Raw genomic sequence first — 25,066 nt, 5'->3', positions numbered from 1 at the left:
GAGAGAGAGTACACACACTCACAATAGACTCTTCGTATAAGCTCGCACAAACCTTTAAATTAGCACTTGGAGATGAAAACCGGGTCTAGATTCAGCAGCTACACCGGCTCCTTTCTCTTCACTGATAATTTAGATTTTTAAAAGTATATCTTTGGGGCTTTTCTTGCGTTTCTTTCGGAGACGGTGAAGACCTGCAGCAAAGAGATCAGCTGATCCACCATACATTTCCAAAACTTAGATTTTGTTTCATGCAACGAACAGTTCAAAACTCAGAATTAAATATATTTTCATAATGATCCTAAAACAAGCTGCTCACAGCTTTTCATCAAACAGGAGGAAACAGGTCATCTGTTGGGGACTATTTTTAGAGGTGGATGAATCCACATTTGGTCTCTAGTGAGTGTTAGTGGAAGCAGTTTGTTGGTTCCTGCTGATGGAGGAACATCTCACCCAGTGTTTTGGTGCAATGCAGCTCCATGAGACAGAGCAAGAAGACATGTGGGCCTCATATCTGGGTGTCCGCAGACTTCTGGCCATTTCATTCCAGTATTTTATAAACCAACACTCCATGTAATGATGTTGTTAGCAGATAGAACACAGTCTGTCAGAACCAATCTTCCCATTCACTGTAACACCACAAATCATTATTGATTGCTGCAGATATTGATGATTTTGTTTGTTACTGTTTTCAGTTGTCAGAGTGTGTCTGAGCTGATAAACTGTCTGCTGCCTTCTTTAGAAATGAACATTAGGAAGCGTCTCTGCTCGTTTGGTTTCTGACAGCAGCTGAAGACAGAACATGAGTGCTGCTGTCCGACAAACACCAACGCAGAACAGATTTGTTAAGTTCTGTTTTTGAGCTTCGGCAGCGGCTTTAACAGGATTCACACAAACCTTCAGGGAAATTTCCAGCTCCCAGAAATAGCTCGAGAAAGAAGCGAAAGAAAAAGTAAAGAAAAAGTCACAGATGTGGAGCTGTGTGTTAACATCCGACCTCAATCCTCTAATTTAACCTCCAGAGATTAGGACAAGCCACTAATCCTGACAGACAGAGACACAGAGAGAGACAGAGTCCTGGATTCTCATGTATTAGTTATGTATTTTTGGTTTTTTTATTCAAATATATTGTTTTCTCCACTGAAATCTCTTATTTCCTCCAATAAAACAGATTGAAACAAAAATAAAATAAAGACAAGATGAAATAAAAGCTTGTGAGCTGAGGTCAACCAGAGGATTAGAGAGAGAAACAGCTGTTGACTGAACACACACACACACACACACACACACACACATGCTGTGCTGCATTTGAGGACCTGACTGGAGCCTCCTTAAACACTTCAACAAAGATCTGCACTACAAACTGACCTCACATGAAATAAAGCCCATGCAAAGTGTCGGGGAAAGGATGGAGCAGTGAAATATGCCCAAGGTGACTCTGACAGATTCACCAGCCGTGTTTTAATTTTCCTCAAACCAAGTGACAGTTACAAACATGATAGTCTCCATCTTAATAGTCATAGAAATGCATCACTGGTCTTATAAGCACAGCTCGACCCCACCATCCTGTTTGCACACGTGTGTGATGAATGAACATGTCATTCTGGGACCGTGGGCATTAATCTGCTGCTAGAACAGCGTTAGAAACCCGGCTGCACCACCCTGCCTTTAGAAATCCACCAGCTACTAAACAGATTCCAAACGACATGATTTTGGCAATGTAATTATCGGCTGATGTATATTGATAACATGTTTCTTATTGAAAGTACAAAGGCCAGAGTTGGATCCTGTTTGAGTCCTGTCTGATGACGGTGGTTTGTCACGGTGAACTTTTTCTGGCCTCCATCAGGAGCTGTGGCCGTCTGAACATAATCATACAAACCTTTAACACTTAGAGTCACTATAAGTGGATGTTGTGCAGAAACTCCAGAGTTTTTGACACAAAACAAATGTTTTAATTGATTATGATGATAGTAAAAATGATCCTGGTCTGTTTCCAAACTGATGAAAGACAAAATGCAACCAGGAAGAGGAAGAAGAGGAGGAGGAAGCGAGTGCAGCGTGAGAGGATGAGGAATGTGGAGGAGATAAAGGCAGCAAGATGATAAGAGGGAGTGATAAAGAGGGGGAGTGAAGGGTAAGGAGAGAGGAGACGAGTGTTTCCCATCCAAACAGACGCTTCAGATGATACGGAGAGAAAACGCCTCGTAAAGAACGACATCTCCCTCTCTCTTATCTCCTCGCCACAGTGTGAGCAAAAGAAGGAGAGGTGAGTCAAGGTGAAGAAGGGGGCCGGCCATATAAAATAAAAATGAGAGGAGGGAAGACAGAGGAGGAAGGGAAAGGAGAAAAGAGGCAAAAATGAAAAAGACGAGAGAAAGGACAGGAAAGGAGGGATGTAGGAAAGGAAAGGAAATGAGTAAGAAGAAGGAATCAGGGATGGAGAGAGGAAAATAAGGAGGAAAGGAGAGAAAGAAAGGTATAACAGAGAAAAGAAAGGGCTATGTAGAAGAAAGGAGCAAGGAGAGAGGGAAGAGGTGGGAGGTAACAGGATAAGTCAGAAGAAAAGGAGAGAAATTAATGGACAGAAAGGAGGAGAAAAAGGAAATGAAAACAAAAAGGAGGGAAGGTGAAGGGAGAAAGAAAAGGAATAAAATGAGTAAGAAGAAGGGATGGAAGTGAAGGACAGGGACACAAAAGAGACAAAGAGTGGGAGGGAAAAAAGAAAATGTCAAGGAGGAGAGGAGGAAGATGAAGGGAAGGAGGGAGGTAATGAAACAGAAAAGAGTGAAGGAAAGAAGGAAGGAAAGAAGGATAAATAAAAGAAGCAGGTTACTAGGAAGGAAGGATGAGGCCCCTTTGCTCCATAAAACCTCTCTGAGCTCAGCCGACTGATACGTCATTTTCTGCCTCAGCGCTGAAGCAGTTAACCACACACACACACACACACACACACACACACACACGCACACACACACACACACACACACACACACACACACACCTCTGCCAGTCATAAAACCTGTGGACCCTGCAGGGCAGAGCGTGACGAGGGCAGAGGGCGGCCCGGTGTCTGTGTGTGTTGGTGAGACAGAGAGTAGCAGAGAGGTAAAAACAGTTTATGGTTGGAGACTGCAGACTTTGAAATCCAGCTGAGGAGGAGGAGGAAGATTATTAGGATGATGATGATGATGATGATGATGATAACACAGTGAAGATGATAAAGATGAAGGTCAGTTTGATGACCATAACTTCAAACTGATTCTGACTTACAGGCTTGATAGTCTTCCCCGTAGACTCTATATAAAGATGGAGGACACGTCACCACTTCCTGCAAACACGCCCACTGAAAACAAACTGGTCAGAAAAGTGACACTTGGAGCCAAATGTCGCTCGACTTCGGCTTCACTTCAGGGCTCCGTCACGTCGGCCATCTTTGTTTACAGTCTGGGGCCCTCCCTACAAGTTCACTAGTTTCTGCCACCAGCGTGTTGATTATACCACACAGATCCAAGAACAAGCTGAAGACGTGAAAATGTGCCGACTATAAATCTGCATCTTTATGTCCCCGAGCTTCCTCAGGCAGAGACAGACTCTGCTCAAACTCTGAGACCGCAGCACAGACAGCACAGAGACCGACCTCCAATAGGTGATCAATTAACGTCCACAGACAGTAATAATCAACTGAGGAAAGGAAGGAAAGAACTGCTGCTGACTGCTTCCTCACGAGTGAAGCCATGTTTCTCTCTCTCCCCGGTAGCTGTCACTTCCCTCGTCGTCACCTGTCAGTCAGGATGTAGATGGAGGCGGTTGCCGCGGCGACTGTCAGTGACTGTACACTTGGCAGAAGGTCCTTTAACACGTTGAGTTGTTCAGTCTCTGCAGACTCCCTGCTGACAGTCCTGATTGTCACCGAGCATCTGCTGCAAATTACTGCTCTCTGTTCCTGAAAATACTGCACTACTACTGATACTACTGCACTGCTACTGATACTACTGCACAGCTACTGATACTACTGCACTGCTACTGATATTACTGCACAGCTACTGATACTACTGCACCGCTACTGATACTACTGCACCGCTACTGATACTACTGCACAGCTATTGATACTACTGCACAGCTACTGATACTACTGCACTGCTACTGATACTACTGCACAGCTACTGATACTACTGCACTGCTACTGATACTACTGCACAGCTACTGATACTACTGCACAGCTACTGATACTACTGCACTGCTACTGATATTACTGCACAGCTACTGATACTACTGCACTGCTACTGATACTACTGCACTGCTACTGATACTACTGCACAGCTATTGATACTACTGCACAGCTACTGATACTACTGCACTGCTACTGATACTACTGCACAGCTACTGATACTACTGCACTGCTACTGATACTACTGCACAGCTACTGATACTACTGCACAGCTACTGATACTACTGCACTACTACTGATACTACTACTACAATACTACTGATACTACTGCACTGCTACTGATACTACTGCACAGCTACTGATACTACTGCACCACTACTGATACTACTACTGCAATACTACTGATACTACTGCACTACTACTGATACTACTGCACTGCTACTGATACTAATACTGCACTGCTACTGATACTACTGCACTACTACTGATACTACTACTGCACTACTACTGATACTACTGCACTTCTACTGATACTACTGAACTGCTACTGATACTAATACTGCACTGCTACTGATACTACTGCAATACTACTGATACTAATACTGCACCACTACTGATATTAATACCGCACCACTACTGACACTACTACTGCTACTGATACTACTACTGCACTACTATTATTACTCAGAGCCAGAATCAACAAATGGAAGGTGAATCACAAAACGTGAACCAAACCAAACCGTGTGTGTGTTTTCTGTATTTCTGTTGTGCTGCTTTGTGTCACGCTGTGAGTGGATAGTGTGAGCAGCATCTGCTCTGAACCCTATAATCTGTGTGTGTGTGTGTGTGTGTGTGTGTACTTGTGCTTCTCATGTTGTGGAGCATTTACATGCCTTTAAGCTGGTTACTCCAGTCAACTGATTTCTGAACTGGTTTCTAAAATCCAGGTACTGGATCACTTATCGTGAGTTTAAAGGAAAACCTCATTACTGATCTTCAGTACATGGACTCTCAGTCACAGTAACGTGCTCCCTGATCACCATCGCAGCCGGATTTGTCTGAGTAAGCAGGTTATTTAAGTGTCACCATGGGGACTTGCCATTGTTCTGGGGACATGAAGGATAAATATATAACATAAATGACTGTTTAGGCTCCAGGACATTAACATAAACCAATATAATGTCCCCTGAGGTGATGACAACACGAGTGTGTGTTCCCGCAAACAGACGGAGGTTAGTGCCCTGGTGTGCAGAGCAGCTGTAAAGCATGTGACCTTTGACCCCGCCTACAGGTGTGTGTATGTGTCTACCTGTGTTTCTGTGTGATTCAGGTGGAGGCAGCAACCTCCCCCTCTCCTAAATCATCCCACCTGCTACCAGCCCTGTTTCAAGCATACACAGCCAACACAGATGCTGGTATGTGTATAGTGTGTGTGTGTGTGTGTGTAGTTTATGCAGTGAAATCGTGCTGTGCTCAGTATGACTCCAGCCCTACTTTTTTATTTTCAGCTAAACTACAAATATCATTTCCTGAATTTTATTCCACTTCATTATCAATACCCTGCAGGGGGGTTAGAGCCAATCCCAGCATGCAGTGGGTGAGAGGCGGGTCCCCCCTGGACAGATCTGCAGCCAATCACAGGGCTGACACTCACATTCACACCTACAGGGAATTTGGAGTCACCAACCAACCTGACCTGCATGTGTTTGGACTGTGGGAGGAGAAAACCCACACAGACACAGGGACAACATGCAGACTCCACACAGAAAGGCCCCGGGTCCACCTGGGCTCAGACCCTAATCCTGACCTGCATGTGTTTGGACTGTGGGAGGAGAAAACCCACACAGACACAGGGACAACATGCAGACTCCAGACAGAAAGGCCCCGGGTCCACCTGGGTTCAGACCCTAATCCTGACCTGCATGTGTTTGGACTGTGGGAGGAGAAAACCCACACAGACACAGGGACAACATGCAGACTCCACACAGAAAGGCCCCGGGTCCACCTGGGCTCAGACCCTAATCCTGACCTGCATGTGTTTGGACTGTGGGAGGAGAAAACCCACACAGACACAGGGACAACATGCAGACTCCACACAGAAAGGCCCCAGGTCCACCTGGGTTCAGACCCTAATCCTGACCTGCATGTGTTTGGACTGTGGGAGGAGAAAACCCACACAGACACAGGGACAACATGCAGACTCCAGACAGAAAGGCCCCGGGTCCACCTGGGTTCAGACCCTAATCCTGACCTGCATGTGTTTGGACTGTGGGAGGAGAAAACCCACACAGACACAGGGACAACATGCAGACTCCACACAGAAAGGCCCCGGGTCCACCTGGGTTCAGACCCTAATCCTGACCTGCATGTGTTTGGACTGTGGGAGGAGAAAACCCACACAGACACAGGGACAACATGCAGACTCCACACAGAAAGGCCCCGGGTCCACCTGGGTTCAGACCCTAATCCTGACCTGCATGTGTTTGGACTGTGGGAGGAGAAAACCCACACAGACACAGGGACCACATGCAGACTCCACTCAGAAAGGCCCCGGGTCCACCTGGGTTCAGACCCTAATCCTGACCTGCATGTGTTTGGACTGTGGGAGGAGAAAACCCACACAGACACAGGGACAACATGCAGACTCCACACAGAAAGGCCCCGGGTCCACATGGGTTCAGACCCTAATCCTGACCTGCATGTGTTTGGACTGTGGGAGGAGAAAACCCACACAGACACAGTGACAACATGCAGACTCCACACAGAAAGGCCCCGGGTCCACCTGGGTTCAGACCCTAATCCTGACCTGCATGTGTTTGGACTGTGGGAGGAGAAAACCCACACAGACACAGGGACAACATGCAGACTCCACACAGAAAGGCCCCTGGTCCACCTGGGTTCAGACCCTAATCCTGACCTGCATGTGTTTGGACTGTGGGAGGACTCCCGGGTCGAACCCAGAGCCTTCTTGTTTAGGGGCAGCAGTGCGACAACACTGTTGCTGCCTCTTTTTCTCCCCCATAAACACAATAATATTTGCATTTACTGCAAGAATGACACTTAATCCACTTCATGTCTCTTTTTTTCCTTCTTCCAAAGCTGCACTCCTCCTCGCCTGAATTTATTGTTGCCTGGTTGTGTTCTTGTTGATGTGTGTGTGTGTGTGAAGCCTGAGGCATCATTCCGTTCCACTTCACTTGTGTTGTTGGAGCAGGTGGCAAGACAACAGACACACACAAAAACACACACAATAAAAACACACTAAGTACACAATAACACAAAATATGTTCTTGTGTTTTTGACTTCTGGCTCCACATGAAAGTAAAACACACACACACACACACACACACATACACTGATCTTTGTATTGAGTCGTCTCAGTGGCTCAAACACAATCACAGCCCTGAGGGGGCGACCGAGATAGACCGAGACAGACAAAGATGGAGAGAGAGGCTGAATAGGCGAGTGAAGGGGCTCCTTCATGCTTCTCAAGGTTCTCTATAGACTGGTTAAAATAAACTGCTCCATGTGAATAAGGCAGCCATGGCTCAGAAGACTTCAGATTTAACACAGTTTCTTCTTTTTCCTGTTCTGTTTATTTTCCCCCTCTGAGAACATGCATGTTAGCCGTGTGCCTGGTGCTCTGCTTTCACACAGACGCCTTTGTATGTCGCTGTTGCTGGTTCTTTTCTGTCGGTGGCTGAAATTTCAGAAGAAAATCACTTTTGTTTCATTTCGGAATGAACGAAGTTTGTATGACTGTTGATTAAGGCTATTTAAGGAAGGTGTTTCAAAGGGCTGAGGTTGTTTTTCACTCTTCAACTAGATATGGAGCCATAACTGCCCTTAGGCTCCGCCCACTGCCCTCTGACAAACACCTACCTGTCTGACAGCCTCGCTTATCAGTGTCTATCCAAACACACACACGGCTAAAAGGATTACATTCTGCTGAGTGAGGTCCATGTTCAGGAATGTATGATAGAGGAAAATGAATGTGCGTTAACAAAAGCCCCTTTGTGACCAGGCAGCGTCACCCCCTATCTCCACCACAGCAGGTACTAGGAGTTCTATCTTCATCGCTCCATCATACCTGTTCTAACATGTGAGCACCGTAGAACATACTACTATCAAACTGCAAATTACACATTACATGTATGTAGTTAGCTGCACACACTCGCAGGAGCCTCAGGAGATGCCCAGTGACAAACAGAAATGTTAGAACAAAAAAACAACTTTAAATAATTCAGGTCTTGACAGCTGAGCCTATTTGAGCATATTGTCCAAATTAGGATCTAAAAGTCTCTTTTGAACACGCCTGTCTGCATTTCCTCTGCAGTAAAAGATCTGTGAAAATGACTCAAATTACATGGAATTTTTTGACACAACTTGGCACATGAAGTAATTGTGTTTCTTTTGCAAAATGTGATGTGTAAATGAAGACATGCAAAGGTGGGAAGGGAAGCTGAAAATGGCAAAATGAACCAAAATAGACACGATGTGCTGCTGCTATCATTTGCTTTAGTACATATCCATTTTGAGGCAATTAGCAGACAAAGCTACATTTAATTCCTTCTTTGTCTTTGTTCATTTTTAAGCCTACTGGAGAAAATAGCTTTTAAATGACTATGTAACAAGAGGAAGAGTCTACAGGCAGGCTAGCGCCTCTGCCTTCTTATAGAAACAGATTCAGAAAGTTTCTCCAGTGATGGCGGCTCTTAAATGACACCTGGCATTGCAGACATGCTCGCCCCGCTGAGCTCCACAGATTCAAAAAGCACCTGCTGCCCTACAGGGGAACGTTTATGCAGATATCCACTGACGCAGTGCGAACGACAGCCAGGCAAGAGTCACGATCATCTCGATTCTACTGGAAACCAAAGAAGCTTTTACCTCTGACTGACCAACGTATGTTGATGTTTGCGAAATCTCAGTAAACGGACAGTATAGAGGAGGTGGAGTGTCAGTAATGTTGCACAGATTAAAACTCAAAACTCAAAGCTGCATCAGTGCAACCACAATGCAGGTGAAATCCTGCTAAACCCCGAGTCACAATGCTGCAGCAGCGAGCTCTGATACCAGAAAACCACAACTGCTGCTCATCCTGTGCTGACATTACTGCTCCTCCAGTGGACCTCCACGTCCTCGCTGCACAACAACCAGGTTTGCAGACAAACCTAAAGAAAGATTTTCCCCCCTGCAAAGCACAGATGACATATTTAAATCAAGACTAAAAACGGCTCTATCTTTCAAATCGGTGGATGTTGTTAGCAGTAACTGTACTTCATTTGTACTTCACACCTTCCTCTCAGCTGTGTCTGACTGATGACAGACTCTCTGGCCCTGCCTCTCCACATTGTTACCTGCTGCCATGAAATGACTGTAATTTTCCGGGGAGAAAAAGCTGCTAGCTGCTCGGCTAATGGCTGTCATTACATTTTTCTTTTTCTGACAGTGAGCCAGGCCACAGAGAAACAAGTCCTGTGTATGTCAAACTGCAGGAACATGTTATTGATTAAAAACACATGCTTTAAATCAGAGATCCTTTGATGGCAAACTGCTTGCGAGTTTTTAGCGTGAACATTAAAAAGCTCTGTTGAAATGGATAACACCCATTTGCTGGTGTTACTGCACAGTGTTTCTGGGTGTGTCATTTTACTGTGATATTTATATTTCAGCTGCTGAAATTTCAGGAAGGGAAGCTGATGGTCTGATAATTATTGAGGATGTATCACTTTGTTCCCCCTTTTCACCCCAAACATATAGAAATAAGAATCAAGAATCATTTTCAGGCTACAGATCTGTGGTTCTTTTTCGGCTTGACGTCTCTAAAATATAGACTCAGGTTTTGAACATTTCATGATGTGATGTGATCTGACTGTTGCAAGTGGATCAGTCAACTGTGAAACATTTTTTATGTGGTACAAAGTGGACTTTGATTAGACCCTTAGCAAAGTGCTCGTTGTGTCATCAAGCTGAAATCTGTGTGTGAATGTTGGTCTTTTTCATAAAGGAAGTTTCAGACAATGCTCAGCTGTTACCAGGAATTTACCCAGTTTTGTTAGAGACATGCATATTTGTCTGTAGCAGACTATGAATCAAATTAAGGAAACAATAGAGGTCAGATCTAAATGAAAGTTGTGAAACAGGCAGCAGCAGTTTTCCTGTCAGAAAAAGCTTTTTGATGTTCAGAGCTAGAAATCAAATGTCCTTAATGCGTTGTGGCGTGAAATGTTTTGTCTCCTGTTTCCTGCAGCTGCTCCGGGAAAATTAAGGTTCCCAAAGTTCATACTCATACATCAATATCACTATCGATGCCTGCTTGTGTCCAAAAAGCTGAACTTTAAACACTGTAAAGGTGTATAAATGTTCTTTCTGCTTAATAATGGCACTGAGATGGAAACACTGACCTTTCTCTGATTGTAACTGTTGCAATCCCAGAGACGGAGGTGGAAGAGGAACAAACACTGAACCCAGAGCTCATACAAACTAAATGACAGGCAACACACACGCACACACACACTGTGGACTTTGAACCTGCAGCAGGAACAGAGATCAAAACAGCACCAAGCAGGTGCCAGATCTGTCAGGGTCAAAGGTCAGATATCACTCAGGAACTGTTATTAGCAGCCAAGAGTGACAAGGTCAGAAGTTAATGAGGTTACACCCCCCACCCCCCTTTCATCTGGACTCTGCATTAAGAGTCCAGCAACGTCCTCCCGGCTTTTATGCTGACCAGCTCTCTAGTCTCTATGGTAACAGTGTGTGTGTGTGTGTGTGTGTGTGTGTGCTGACTCATAATACTGACCTCCCTCCACTACACCTCGACTGTCCTCCCCTCTCCATCCATCCAGTTCAACACAATCCTCCCTTCTAGGGAAAAAGATGAATGAAGAGACGATTGTGTGTGTGTGTGTGTGTAGGCCACATGCCAAACTGTAGGCAGCTGTGCACTTAAAGTGAAGGACTCACACACAAATGTTGACGTGTCCATGTGGACTATCATGGAGAGAGGATGCATTTAGGGTTCTTCATTTTGGACCACTGTTGACGTCACCTCTTTCACACAAACAGACTTGTGTTTCCACTACACCTGAAGAACCATGAAGATCAGGCATCAGGATTTTAGCAAGACTAAAGGCTGGAGTCCAGAATCCCAGTAGAATCCAGTCCATGTAAGATACTGTATATCTTCCAAGCCACCAACCAAACTGTGTCTGCAACTATTTAAACTTATTCCACCTCGTATTTATGAGCTAAATAAGGGTCAGGACTCCCAGCTGAGTTTCCTCCATAATTATCTTTATTTGCTAAATACTAAATAATTGTAAAGCTTTTGGGACTGTAAGTGTTATTTCTATATAACAGGTACTCACTTCTAACCAGACAGTTCACCTATGGCAGAAATTTGGGAAAACTGGTCTGACTGTGGTTTCAAAATCCCTAAATACCAGGAATCTACTCATGATGACAAATACTTCATATTTAATTCATACATTTTCCTTTAAAATAGAATAACCTCCCTAATTTTATTAACTACATGACCCCTGACATGATTCCTGTGGAAACACTGTAAAGTTATTATAATTATTATGTTAGTTACAAAAACTCAGTAATACTAGGGCTGCTGCATAGGAATTTACAAGGAATTTAGTTCCTAAACCAAATGTTTCTAAATAAATGTTGAAAAATGCTAAATGATAGTTAGCAAGTATAATGTGGTGTGAAAGTGCACCAAATGCATTTTCTCTCCATGTGTGAAAGATGAAAATGAAATACTGTACCTCCACCTGCAGAGATCCACTCCACCCACTTCAACCACCCAGTGAACGCACAGACAGCGGCACTTCAACATTTAAGCAACATGTTTATTGAAATAAAATCTGCTTTGAGCTGTAAAAACCAGAACAAAAAAAGAGAAACACTGTACATTTATTTCCCCACAGAAGAAGAGTACATGCCTGAGCAGATGCGTGACTGAACAGAGCTGATGTGAGGACTTGTGCCTTTAAATCCAACTCGTGTGACGCCTGCTAACAGGCTGCCGGCAGAACGCTAGTGAGCTGCTAACACCAGCACGAACTCTGCTTGACCAACCAAAACGAGGAGGTGTAGCCTGAACTTCACTTTCATATTCGCTGTATGATGGGGATGACAGAGATTATACAGGTGTGTGTGTGTGTGTGTGTGTGTGTGTCTTTGGTACAGGTACTGGGATGGTGAACACAAGTCTTTCAAAAGCAGAACAATGAAATGTCCTTGTTAAGCACACACACAACAATAATGCTGCAACACAAACGGCACATGAAAAAGCACAAACCAAACAGAAACATTCGACATGTGAGTCACATATATGTACAGTCTGAACATCCCCACGACGCTTGACGCGATTGTCTCCACAGATTTCACAGTGCACGTGACGTTTTCATTTCCACAGCCACAGGTCCATCAACACGAAGCCACAAAACAGCCGACGTGGTGTGAAAGCTTGTCACAATCGTGCGGTTAATGGCCCCCATCTCCACCCTCCGTTTTTGTACATTAAATAGAATAGAGCAAGGCACTCTGGGTAAAAAAAAGGCGAAAGCGGGCGCCTGGAAAATTACCTGCCATTAATCTGTGCAAACAATTGACTTTTTAGCCCCAGTGATTGGGAACACGGCAAAATTAAAGCCGTATTTCAGCTGACCTGACAGAAGGTGCAGAGGTTAAGAAATGGTTGTATTTAGTCTTACTGTACCTTTTCCTTCATAGTGTAGTGGCTTTTACACCCCCCTCCCTCCTCTTTCCTCCTCCTTATTCCCTTTCTTTCTTCACGGCTTGGCTCCCTGACCAAGCTGAAATTACCTTAAATTGGTCTGAACTGAATGGAAAACACTCTAAAGTGCTGCTCAGCCAGTCTACTTCCTGGACAGAGAAAGCCAAGAAACAATAAAAATGGGCACAAAAAAATAAAAAGAACTAACTGAGGAATTCACAGTCACTCTTTGTCACACTTCAACAAGCCGATCTGGCCATAAAGAGCAGCTCTAAACCTCGAGTCAGCTCTCCAGAAAAAAAGAAAAAGAAAAACACATTCAGACTTAATGAGGATGTCAGCATGAACCTTTCAATGGCCGAACAAAGAACTTCAGATTATGAATGACAACAATTGTGAATAACAAAAAAGGAGAAACTCATAAGCTCCTTCATTTAACCCATTGTAAAATGAAAGCTGAACACAAATATATAAAGAAAACAAAAAAAAAAAAAAAACATGCAGGATAGACCCATATGGGATTTTCAATATTAACAGGAAACTGCTTGTTCAGTATTTACATTTTCTTATATTCCATGTTTTTGTCTTTTTCTTGTTTTAGTGTAAAGCTACCAGACTTAGCCTTGTAAGGCTGTTGCTGCTGTACAACAAAATACTGCAAGAATCAAACATTTCTATGTATGATTGGGAAACATTAACAGCAAGAACTGAAAAAAACCCCTCAAGCATGTTCTGAATCATCAGAGTTCATTGTGGGGGTTATGGTCACCAAATATAACTCACAGCTGATATATACTGGCAAGCCCATATTTGGTCTATCCCTTATGTAAATCCTTCATGGTTGTGAATCTTGAGGTGAAAACAAAGACTGAACAGAACAGAAATGGTGAACAGAACCAACCTAAACCAAAAACAAAGGGCAATAACAGCAATTTGGAAGTGGGTGCTGTGCAGGGAGATCAGTGCAGCTTTGGTAGAAGAATATCGGCTGTGCCAAATAAGTCCCAGCGTAACTACCACACCCGGTTGGTGGAATAGAAGTCCCTGTAGTACATGGCCATGTTTGCGTAGTCTCCTACCTGTTTGTTGCTGTATTTGGGTGGGTTGGCCTTGTAGCTGTAATCCGAATATTGGTCGGAGCCAGTGGAGTTGTTGTCGCCTGTTCCCACAAAGGTATTAGTGGCGGGGAGGTCCTGAACGGCCTGGTGTTTCTTGGAGGCGGAGGGTGACTGTGGCTGCAGCTGGATGGACGGTAGGGGGGAGTTGGAACGGTAGTGACGCCCCAGATCAGGGCTTCCTGGTGGGTAGTTAAGAGGCAAGTGGATCCTGGGACTGTCGTTGACGGTGTCGTTCATGAGGTTGAACTTGAGGCCTTTCTGCAGGCTGGCCTCCTCGTCCTCCTCCAGTGGCTTAGCAGGTTTTGGAGCTTTGCCCTTCTTGCTCTTTTTCCCTTTGCCATTTTTGGGCCCCTGCTTGGGAGCGTACAGGTCCTTACTTTCCTTCTTGCCAGCCTGGTAGCCACTCTTGGTGTCCTTCTGCAGTCGGTGTCTAATGACCACCACAGCCACAATGACCAGAATCACACCAGCAATACCCGCAAGGCTGCCATACAGGATGTTGCTGCGCTGAGCAAGGGCATAGTTGGGATCTCCAGCTATGTCCCTGTCCAGAGGGGTGTACAGGCTGTGTCCGACCAGTGCCTCAATGAGGGAGACATTGGACTTGGTGTCATTGACAAAAACGTGGACCAAGGCAGTGGTATGACGGGGAGGTTTGCCTTTATCACTGACCCTCACCACCAGGCGGTGAAGTCCGTTGTGCTTGCCAGTGAATTCCTGTGCCAATGTGATCTCACCGCTACTGGGCGAGATGTGGAAGAGGCCATATGGGTTTCCTCCTGTGATGGTATACAGCAGCTCAGCATTGGGACCAGAGTCAATGTCCTCAGCCTCTACCACCTCTACACGGGTGTCTGGTGGGGTGACAGGTGTCAGGTATGTGTAGGAGGAGTTGGCTGGTCTGGTGACATAGGGGGCATTGTCGTTCTCATCCAAGACATTGATGGTCACACCGACATAGGAGGATCGAGGTGGGTCACCAGCATCCACAGCCTTTAGACGGAAGGTATAGGTGCTCTCCTTCTCACGGTCGAAGGAGATGCTGGACAGGATGGTTTCTGTGCCGTTCTGGATCACAAACTTGCCATTGTCCGGTTCCACAAACAGTCTTACTCGGGCGTTCTCACCTTTATCAGCATCATTGACAGTCACAACACCAACAGGATTCAGTGGAGGCATGTTCTCAAGGACAGAGAAGGTGTAGCCACTTAGCATGAATTTGGGGTCATTATCATTACGGTCCAGAACATTGATCACGACTGTAGCAGTGCCAGTTTTGCTGGGTAAGCCCTTGTCTGCTGCTGCCACATGGAACTCATAACGGTCTGTTTCCTCGCGATCCAACAGGTTCTTCACACGAACCTCCCCAGTGTTGGCTTCAATCTCAAAGAGCCTGTTGGCTGAACGTTCAATGATGCTATAGGTCAGCTCTGCATTGATGCCGCTGTCTGCATCTGTTGCCACAACATCCAGCACCTTGTCACCTGGTTGGTTGCCCTCTGAAAAGTCCACCTCAAGCATGGCAGGGGAAAAGTTTGGAGTGTTGTCATTCATGTCTGTGACCTGGACTCTGAGGGAGTTGGTGCTGGACAGGGCTGGGTTCCCAGAATCCACAGCGACAATTTCAATCCTGTAATCCTTAACACGTTCATAATCCAGCAGGGTAGTTGTCTGCAGGAAGTATTTCCTCTTCCGATCATTGGCTGATTCACTTGCGGGGCGAAGCTGAAATGGGACATCACCAGCAACCACACATGTCACCACCGCATTTTCCCCCTCATCACGGTCCGATACCTGGACCAGTGCCACTGGTGTACCAATTGGCATGTCCTCAGAGATGTTGGCAACACCATCGTGGTGCGTCACCAAGCCAATTCCACGGATCTCGATGGCTGGGGCATTGTCATTCTGGTCCTTCACATTGATGTTCACCACAACTTTGGAGCTCTTCGAGTTGGGCCCACGATCTTTGGCGACCACAGCAAACTTGAGGAAGTTCTCTTCCTCGCGGTCCACCAAACCTTTCACATAGATGATGCCTGTGGCACGGTCAATGCGCAGAAGCCTCTGAACGGTCTCTGATGCCTGATGGAGGCTGTAGTCAATCTCTCCGTTGGTACCGGCGTCTGCATCATTGGCTCTGACCTACAAGAAAAAAGAAGAGGTTTACCTTTTCATGGCCAGACACCGTTTGATAAGACATTTCTCCAATAACGGTTGTCACTTGGCTGAAGCATCTAAATGAGTAAATAAAAATGAATAAGAATTCAATTACCGTCGTAAGGACACTTTGACAAGACACAGAGGTCTTTGTTAGTTAGAGCCTGAATCCTTCTGGCTATAGAACAATATCTCTCCAAGCACTGGAGGTGTTTTAATTTAGTCCACTGTCAAAAACAAACTCATAAATTACATCTCACTGTCTGCTTTGACCTGAACTGTCTCCACTCACCTAGTTTGCTTTTTGTTCATGTTCTCCCTGTTCTGTGGTTCTTAGCTTTCCTAAACAATCCTTAGAAAATGATTTGGTTCTTGTCTGGAGTGTTTTCATTTTGACTTGGTAACTTACTGCAACTGAAGTAACTAATTCTCCATTTTATTGTGCCCTACCTGCATGAGACACAAACACAATATTAATATGCTGCATTCCCATTACAACCTCACTCACATCTGAATAATTATTTCGATTGTTTGACTTACAGTCACAAAGACTTTTGTGTTTTCCTGAGGGGGAGTTTTCTGCTTTGTGTGAAACATAATAGATGATCAAAGCTGAGTGCACGCACCCACACAACAACATCTAATGGCCGTACAGCGGGTCATTGGCATCTAATGGGCAGGCGAGTGAATGTTAATGTTCCTCTCATTATCAGAAAAGCCCCGGCTCCTCAGGGCCCATTAGGAGACCAGGCAGGACAGACCAGCATCAGCTACAATCCAGTTTCATACACCCAAACCGCAGTAAATGGGAGTAATTAGTCAATTAGAAGGCATATGCAGTGGCCACAATATCACTTAGAATGTACTTGTTAAGACGCTTTTCTACATACACTCTAATAGTTTTTAATTGTGCTTGTTCAGTGCTATAGCTGCCGTTAAGAATCGTAGGTCTGACTGTACTTTCGAATGAACTAGTTGTTTAACAGCTGATTTAAATGTCGCAGGTGCTGCTGGATCAGCATTTCTGCAGTGTTCACCTGGGACCTACAGTAATGTAATTAGGGTTTTTACTTTAAGGCCATTTATCCCTTTAAAGCAGAGGTGGACCTGGGCCAAGCCTGCACTCAGCAAAATAGTCTCCTAAATTTTTTTCTTGAAAAAACAAGCAAACGATATTTAGCAGGAGGGGCTGAGAATACTTAAGAAAAAAATAAAACTTGTGTTGTTTGGTCCAAGGACACAGAAACGTATTAAAAACTAGTCCTGATGCCAATGGGTTTTTTTTTTAGCAGTTTAATAATTTAATATTTTTAGACTTATTTGTTTTCTTGATGTCAAACAGTATTATTAGACAGCAGTTATTTAGATCATTAAACAGTTTCAGTCACATCATTTTTTTTTTTTTTTAGGAAAAACTGTTAAACCTTAGGTGGTTCAGGGCTCTTTAATCTGCCTCTACTTACAGATATTGATGTTATATTTTAGGCTGCTGGTTTGACAAGATAAAACATCCAAGGATGTCAATACGTAATCGTAAAATAAAATAATTATTAGTTGCATCCCTTTCCCTGCTGGATGTACATGGTTTTGTCTGACTCTGTGCAAGGAGTGTAACAAAATATCTACGAAATATCTATTAAAATGCAAATAGGACTGGAGTGTTTAGATTTTCTGCAGAGGTCCAGCTGAAGCCTTGGTGCTGAGTACCTCACTCAGTGTGAACATTATACAGCTTCAGTGAGGAGCTGGAACAAGATGCCACAGGATACATGATATTGTCAGTGTGGGAAAATGTCTTAGACAAGCATTTGGAAGAACATTTAAAGAGGAAATCAGGGCTTAAAGGTTAATGCAGCCTGCACAATCTCTGAGGGATTTTCTTTTTAACACAGACTGTAGTTCACACTGCCACATAATAAATATCTGGCTTCCTGCCTGCTCCGGATCACAGACTGTGACAGACTGTCATCGGCAATCACGGGTGACCGTGGAAGCCACTGATCCGAGCTGCAGAGGTTAAGGTTAAAGAAAGCATGAAAGTGAAATTATAATTTCTCCTGCCCATTGATTTCCTTTCCTCCGGTGTGGCTTTAAGCAGCAGACACCACCAAGCAGCGGTGAATTATTGACAGCGTCTAAGAGTTGTGTATTGAAGAGCTGAACTGCTGGAGCACAGTGCTGCAGTGATGAGGCTGCAGAAGCTCTGGCTGCTCTCCAAGGCCACAATGTCCAGACGCACAGCAAATATAAACACTGTTTATCTCCCAGTTAACAATTAACCAGCCAGCCTGGCTGCTTTCTGTAAGGGAAAGACCTGGTGTTGGAGCTGATTTAGTACAGTGAACCTCTAACGTCTCTTCGCTTCTCACCATCTTTCTAATCAAACAATCAATGTTTACACTTGCTCTGTTCCTTCCAGGAGACTATTGGTTTCAGCTTATTCTTAAGAAAATCAGCTTGCAGAGACTCGGAACTTAATCCATCACAGTTAACATCCTGTCTGGCTTATTGTTGACTAAATTACATTATAATTAGACAGTAGTTCAGTGTGGAGTCTTCAGATCATTTTGGGCTGCCTCTCTTTAGGTGATTAATCAGCTGGCTGTCAAAAAAACGCTTCATGGTTTTCGTCACCTTTTTTGAATAACGACACCTTCATGTCAATACTCTCAAATGGTTTTTGGTCTTTAATGAGCTCTAGATTTTAAGATTATCCTTCATGTGAAAAGAGACAATAATACTGGAAGAACAATGTGGCAGATTTTTACTATCAACTCAGTGATCCATCAAAGAACCGAAGGCTCTGAAATGCTTATTTCTCATTCTTGGTTATTTTACACATAAGATGTTTTCGCCTTCCTTCAGGCTTGAAATCAGAGGTGAGAAAGAGGTGACACAGATAGTTAATATTTATTGAAAATGTGCTGACAGGACTCAAACCACACCCAAACAGTCCCGGGGAAACAGATCAGTTTTTGACTGTTAAACTCTAAATAAACAACGAGTGCCAGCGTTAGTGCACCATGAGCCTTGAGTCAAACTACTCTTTCCCAGGTCAGCAAGACTTTTCCACTCATCAATATTAATGTTATAAATATTTTTACATGAATAAAGATGATTTAGGAATCCCTTCAGAGACTGTTGTTGTGAGTGTTACTGGAAATATGGCCAGTGGCTGCCTGGGTGGGCGGAGTTTGAAGTGCAGCAGATGAAAACAGGCTTTAAAAAAAAAAAGCAGCGAATCAACAGGCAGAAGTTTCCATGTCTGTGCTGCCATTGGATGATTTAAGCAGGTCAGGGTCGTCGGTCAGAGCTGTCCCGCTGCCGCTAAAGCATCACTCTTCAAATGCACGTTAAGTGAAATGAATTCTGTGGCTCTCTGAAATGCAATGAGCCACATCCAGAGCAATAATACCAATAAGCCTGGCGGATAATCTCATGACTGCCTCAGATTAAGTCATGCACGGCTCGCTGGAAGGCTGGCTGCTCACCGTCAGAGAGGGGAAGGAGGAGGTGCAGGTGGAAGATGATGCAGGTTTATCAAAATGCTACGTAGCTGCACTGAACCTTTCCCGCTTTCCCTGCCGACGGCGACGACACGTACCGCCGCCCTGGCCGAGAGCTCAAAGGTGAAGTTGAATCAGTGGTTAATATGTGACTACACGCAGCGATCCCACGCCCTGCTTCAACCTCCGCTGCACCATCTGTCTGTACGGATAATTGAGCAGCATATTATGTGCAGTCACTGCGCCGTGTTGTCCTGCAGCTCTCGGTGTTATCACCAACAGGGCCAAAGGTTCCACTGCAATGTTTGGTGGACAAGAAAATGTGGACGCACTCCTGGGCAGTAATGCTCAGACAGACAGAGACAGACCTGCTGTGAATGAAACTCACTCTGTTACTGGCTTGACATACATAAGGGACATTTATTTGAGGTATTTGCTCAGGATTGATAGTGAGGAGAATTTTTTGTCATTGAGATGCTGCTCAGCTGAATCCTAAATCCTTTTTAACGTACACACCCAGCACAGCCAGTTGTTTTCTACGGGTGGTGATCTACAGTTTGATCCCTCATGGAGGTTTTCTATAAAGAGCTTTAAAGAGTAAAACATTCATCTCAGTCTGTCATTCTTGTCAATGATCTCTCAGCAGTTCACAGCACAAGTAACCTAATTACCTGAACCACTGATCTGGAAGAGAAACCCACATTAAACCTGAAGCTCAATTGCATGTTGAACAAACTCTAATGGACCTTAAAACAAAGAGATTAGGCCTTAATGGCGATGTAATACTGACGTCATAATGAAAAGAATTCAGAATGCATCTTTCAACAGATCAAACTTTTAGTTTCTTGGTTTAATCAATGAATCATTTGATCTATAAAATATCAGATAATTGTGAAAATTAATTGTCAACACCCAATGTGATGTCTTCAGATGGCCCGAACTTAAATGTCCGTTTAATGTTTGTTTGATCTGATCCGTCTTATAAACCAAGTCCTTTGTATCTGTTAAACTTTCTCTGCCAAATCGAATTTTACTGCTTTATTATTAACTTACAAAATCACTGTTAAAGCACCAGGTCAACAGAAAACCTGTGTGTATATGTACAGTATGTAGAGTATGGTGTGTGTGTGTGTGTGCGTGTGCGTGCGTGCGTGTGTGTGTGTGTGTACTGACCTGCAGCACAGAGTGTCCCAGCGGACTGTTCTCCGGTAGTTCGGCCTCGTAGTACGTCCTCTCAAACTTGGGAGCATTGTCGTTCTGGTCGGTGACGGTGACCCGCAGCAGAGCGCTGCTCGCCCTGGGTGGCTTCCCGCCATCCACCACCCGGATGTTCAGGTCGTACGAGTCCTTCTTCTCACGGTCCAGGTTGCCCATGACGACCAGCTGCGGCAGCTTCTCGTCTGTGTCCACGGCAACCTGCAGGGTGAAGAGCTGGTCGGCGTCCGGGCCGGTGCTCAGCGAGTACTCAGCCACGCCGTTGGTGCCGGAGTCCCTGTCGGTCGCCATGGGGATGGAGAAGAGGGCGCCGATGTGCGTGTTCTCAGGGATGGACAGGGTGAGGATGGGTGAGGAGAACTGTGGCGTATTGTCGTTGATGTCCAGCACCTCGATGCGACCTTCGATCAGCCGCGGCCCCGACCCCATGCCTTTCACCATGTCGGTGATCGACACCTCGAACTCCAAGAAGCATTTGTCGCCCTCAAACAGGTTGCGGCAGTCTCTGAGCGTCTCACGATCGATGGGGATCTCGGTGGTGTAGATGTCGCCAGTCTTGCCATCCACCCGCAAATACGGCGAGCCCACCTCCAGCTTGTAGAGGTGTCCGGTGTCAGGCAGGCCCTGGTCCGCCGCCAGGCTGCCGATCAGCGTGTTGGGCGGCTGCTCCTCAGGAACCCGATATAAGATGTCACTGGGCGCGGCGTTGCAGGAGACCAGCAGGACGACCGCCAGGTACAACAGAACCTCCCACCTCAGTGCCGCCATGTCTCCTCCCGACAACAACGCTCTGAAAGAAACAGAGAAAGAAAACACATCAGTGACGCCAATCAGTCGTCCTGTGCGAGGCCTCCAGACAGAAGCAAAGAAACGGAAAACTGACACAGGATCCACAGAGCGGCTCCTTTCAGATTTATGTCAGAGCCGTTAGGAACAGACTGTCGTATTTGTCTTCTTGGGCCACTAATCATGTCCAAAACACTTATTTACAAGACCTAAAGGTGACAATGTTTCTGGCCGGGCGTCATTGTGGGCTGCCGTGTACAGAGAGCAGCCAAGCGATACAAAACGATGACTTCCTGCTGCTGCCAATCGGCCGCTCTGACAGGAAGACAGACTGAAAGCCGCTACGGGCGATGGTCTCTGCAACTCAAACCTCAGTGTGTCTACAAGCTTTTTATGCTAATTAGACCGAGAGTGCGCTCGCTTTGAATTGTGTGCATATATGACTATAGAGCAGTGTTCACTTTGGCAGCTTCAGATGAAAACATTTATTAGTCTTAGTCACTCTCTAGTCATTTTCATCCTTTATAGTTTTAGTCTAATTCAGCTGATGAAAAGTCATTATGTTTTCGTCAGTTACTCGTTGTTTGTAGTCAAAATGCAGTTTTCCTCCCACCAACCCCTGCAGGTGTAGAAGCCAGAAACTCTGATTAACAGCTCAGCTTCCTGAGGCTCCATCTGCACACGTCCCTTATTTCCATTCAGTGAAATGTGGACATTTCATTATCGTTTGAAACATCAGATATTACTCATCAACGTCTACTCCTGGTCTCTGAAGAAAAGACCGTTAATGACATTTTTCATCATCGTCTTCGTTAACGACATTATCGCTGGTATAGGGGAGGCCTGCACCCCTGACATGTGGCCTGTGGGGTCAGCTGGGGCCCCAGTGTATAACACACAAAATACCTGGTGACATTAAATCGCTTGCAAATATCCTATACAACATATGAGGCTGATAGTCTGGACCATAAACTCCGATTTTAGACTTTTTAAATGGTAACAACGAAAGATAAACATGATTTCAGACATAAAACTCATGATTTTAAACATGATTACTGATCTTTTACTTCTGATCCCAGACTTTTAAATATTCCAACACACCATTTTCCTCTGCAGGTGCATAGTTAACAACGTATAATGAGACACTGTTTATTTTTAGGTTTATTTACTGTAAATATCAGACTTTTCCGAGCTCAAGATGAAAAGAACCGATGCTGTGATCAAGCCTGAACGTTTCACTCATAAAGTGTCTTTGCACCTGATTGTCTGGTTTTTAAGATGACGCATTCGAGTCAGACTCTTGCAGACAGAAACTTTATTCCTCCTCTCCGTACCTCCACCTCTCCTCCTCTTTCTTTTCTTTCTCTACATATTATTTTTCTTGGCAGTAGTTCACCTCAGACACAAACACTGTTTTGTTTAGCTGTGAGAGCTGTTTAAAAGCTGAGAGTTTCTCGGCTGCAGGTCACCGAGGTTAATCTCAAGCACTTTTTTTTTCATATCACGTCCTTGATTTAAAGAGGAACACACACACACACACACACACACACAGACCAGCATGAAGCAGGAAGTGTCGATGCTCCCCTCATCTTCTGACTGCTGACGTTACTGTGTACTATTGAACACTGAGTAAATGCTTGTTTCATCTCCTGCAGAGCCAGAAAGAGAAGCTGGTCACAAATCAACAGTCTGAGCTCTTCCAGCAGCTTCTGTTGTCACACGACCATAAAACCGTGAGACTGAAGTTATTCCGACACCAGTGACCATTATAACAATATCGTCTTTAAACTCTGGGATGGACGTTTTTCAGTATTTTCTTACATTTTACAGACAAATGTTAAATTATTTTAATTGTAAAAAATTATGTGCAAATTGATCGATACTGAAAATAATCCGGGGATTCTTCATTTTCTGTATTGACAGTTTTTCCCATAAAAGTCAGAAAATAGTTGTTTTCTCTGACCAACAGTCCTGAGATGTTCAGTTTACTGACACACCAAGAAAACCCTCAGATCATTTTCCTTAAAAAAAAAAAAAAAAACTGAAGTGATTATCAGCAGAGAGAAGCAGAAACAGCTGAGAAGCTACGAACAGTCACCGCCTGATGCTGCTGTTGTCCAGCTGTTGGTCTGCATGTCGCCTGCTGTGACACTCAAACACCTAATTACCCGTGCGCGCCTGTCAATGGCCGTGTTTGCAAGTGTGAATGTGCATGTGAATGCCTCCGTGTGTGTTTCTGTGTGTGTTACAGTGTGTGTGATACTTTTCTCACATTTTTCTCCAGAGCTGCCAAATACCCTCGCAACCGGCGACCTGTGACCTCTGACCCCACAGTATTTCACACGTCCCCGTGGAAACGCAGCTGAAACAGCACTGCTCACTGGCTGAGGTCCAGTCTGTCTGCACAGAACTGGGCCTAACAGGGTCACAGACTGTAAATAGAACTGTATGAGGATGTGATGTCGGCAAATACCCACTTTCCACATGATGTTTATGTGTTAGTTTTAGTGGCATATGTGTTGTTGTACGAAACAGATACTAAGTCCACTGTGATTCCACTGAAACGCTCCTGAATTAGCATATTAGCATGTAAAAATAGTTTCTAACTCACAGTGACATGAATGTGAGCAGATATAATTGTTTCCATTGAGTTTAACACCTGTGACTCCTCCTGTAAAAACCTAATGGATTAAAGTAAATTACCTCTGAAATAATATAAATGCGTCTTCTACTGCATTATACTGTGTTATAAACAGTTTATTCAATGTTGTCACACTGCTTACAAATGCAAAACAGTGGGATTTCAAATTTTCTGATTCCTTCCTCCCAGTAAATGATGACTGATTTTACAGTCCACATTTTTTACTTCCTTGTGTATTTACATCGGCACTCAGCTCCCTGCTCTGTCCTGAAAGCAGAATTTGTTTAATGGTGGCCACATGTTTTGCCAGCAGGTGAAACAAACCACAAGAGGAAAGAACAGAGGCTTGAAATCAAACTACTGGGAGTAAAACAGGATCAGAAAAGATCAGAGAGCTGTTCTGGAGTCGAGATGTTTTAATCCTGGATCCGGGTAACGTTGTTCTTTGCCTTAAGTAGCATTAAAGTTTCAAAATCATCTAATTGAAGCTGAGTGAAATGTAAAACTGCATGTTCTCGTGGCTGAAACTTTAGAATCACTGCTAAAATTCTGCCTACATCTACAACAAAGTTTGGCTGCAGAGCTCAGACACATTGATGCATCCCTGTTTGTTGTGGAGATAACAAATCTGCACCGTTCAAAGATTCTCATCATCAAGTTTCTACAAACGTGGCCTCAACAGGCAGATTAACACACACTCTGACTGAACTCTGGTAA

At 44.5% G+C, this 25,066-nt stretch overlaps 1 protein-coding gene across 3 annotated transcripts in view; it reads right to left on the bottom strand.

The window, feature by feature from the left end:
- Positions 1-25,066, bottom strand: part of LOC113144881 (protocadherin-1-like) — a 162,464-nt gene that overhangs the window by 128,285 nt on the left and 9,113 nt on the right. For all 3 annotated transcript variants that reach the window (XM_026331165.1, XM_026331164.1, XM_026331166.1), the window contains 2 exons: positions 20,881-21,712; positions 14,003-16,186 (listed from right to left, as the gene is read on the bottom strand). In XM_026331165.1, coding sequence (XP_026186950.1) covers positions 14,003-16,186; positions 20,881-21,690 — 2,994 coding nt within the window. In that variant the 5' untranslated portion in view covers positions 21,691-21,712. The remainder of the gene's footprint in view (positions 1-14,002; positions 16,187-20,880; positions 21,713-25,066) is intronic.

Source organism: Mastacembelus armatus, chromosome 10, assembly GCF_900324485.2.
Source record: "Mastacembelus armatus chromosome 10, fMasArm1.2, whole genome shotgun sequence".
Lineage (NCBI taxonomy): Eukaryota > Metazoa > Chordata > Actinopteri > Synbranchiformes > Mastacembelidae > Mastacembelus > Mastacembelus armatus.
This window is presented reverse-complemented; position numbering and strand designations above follow the sequence as displayed.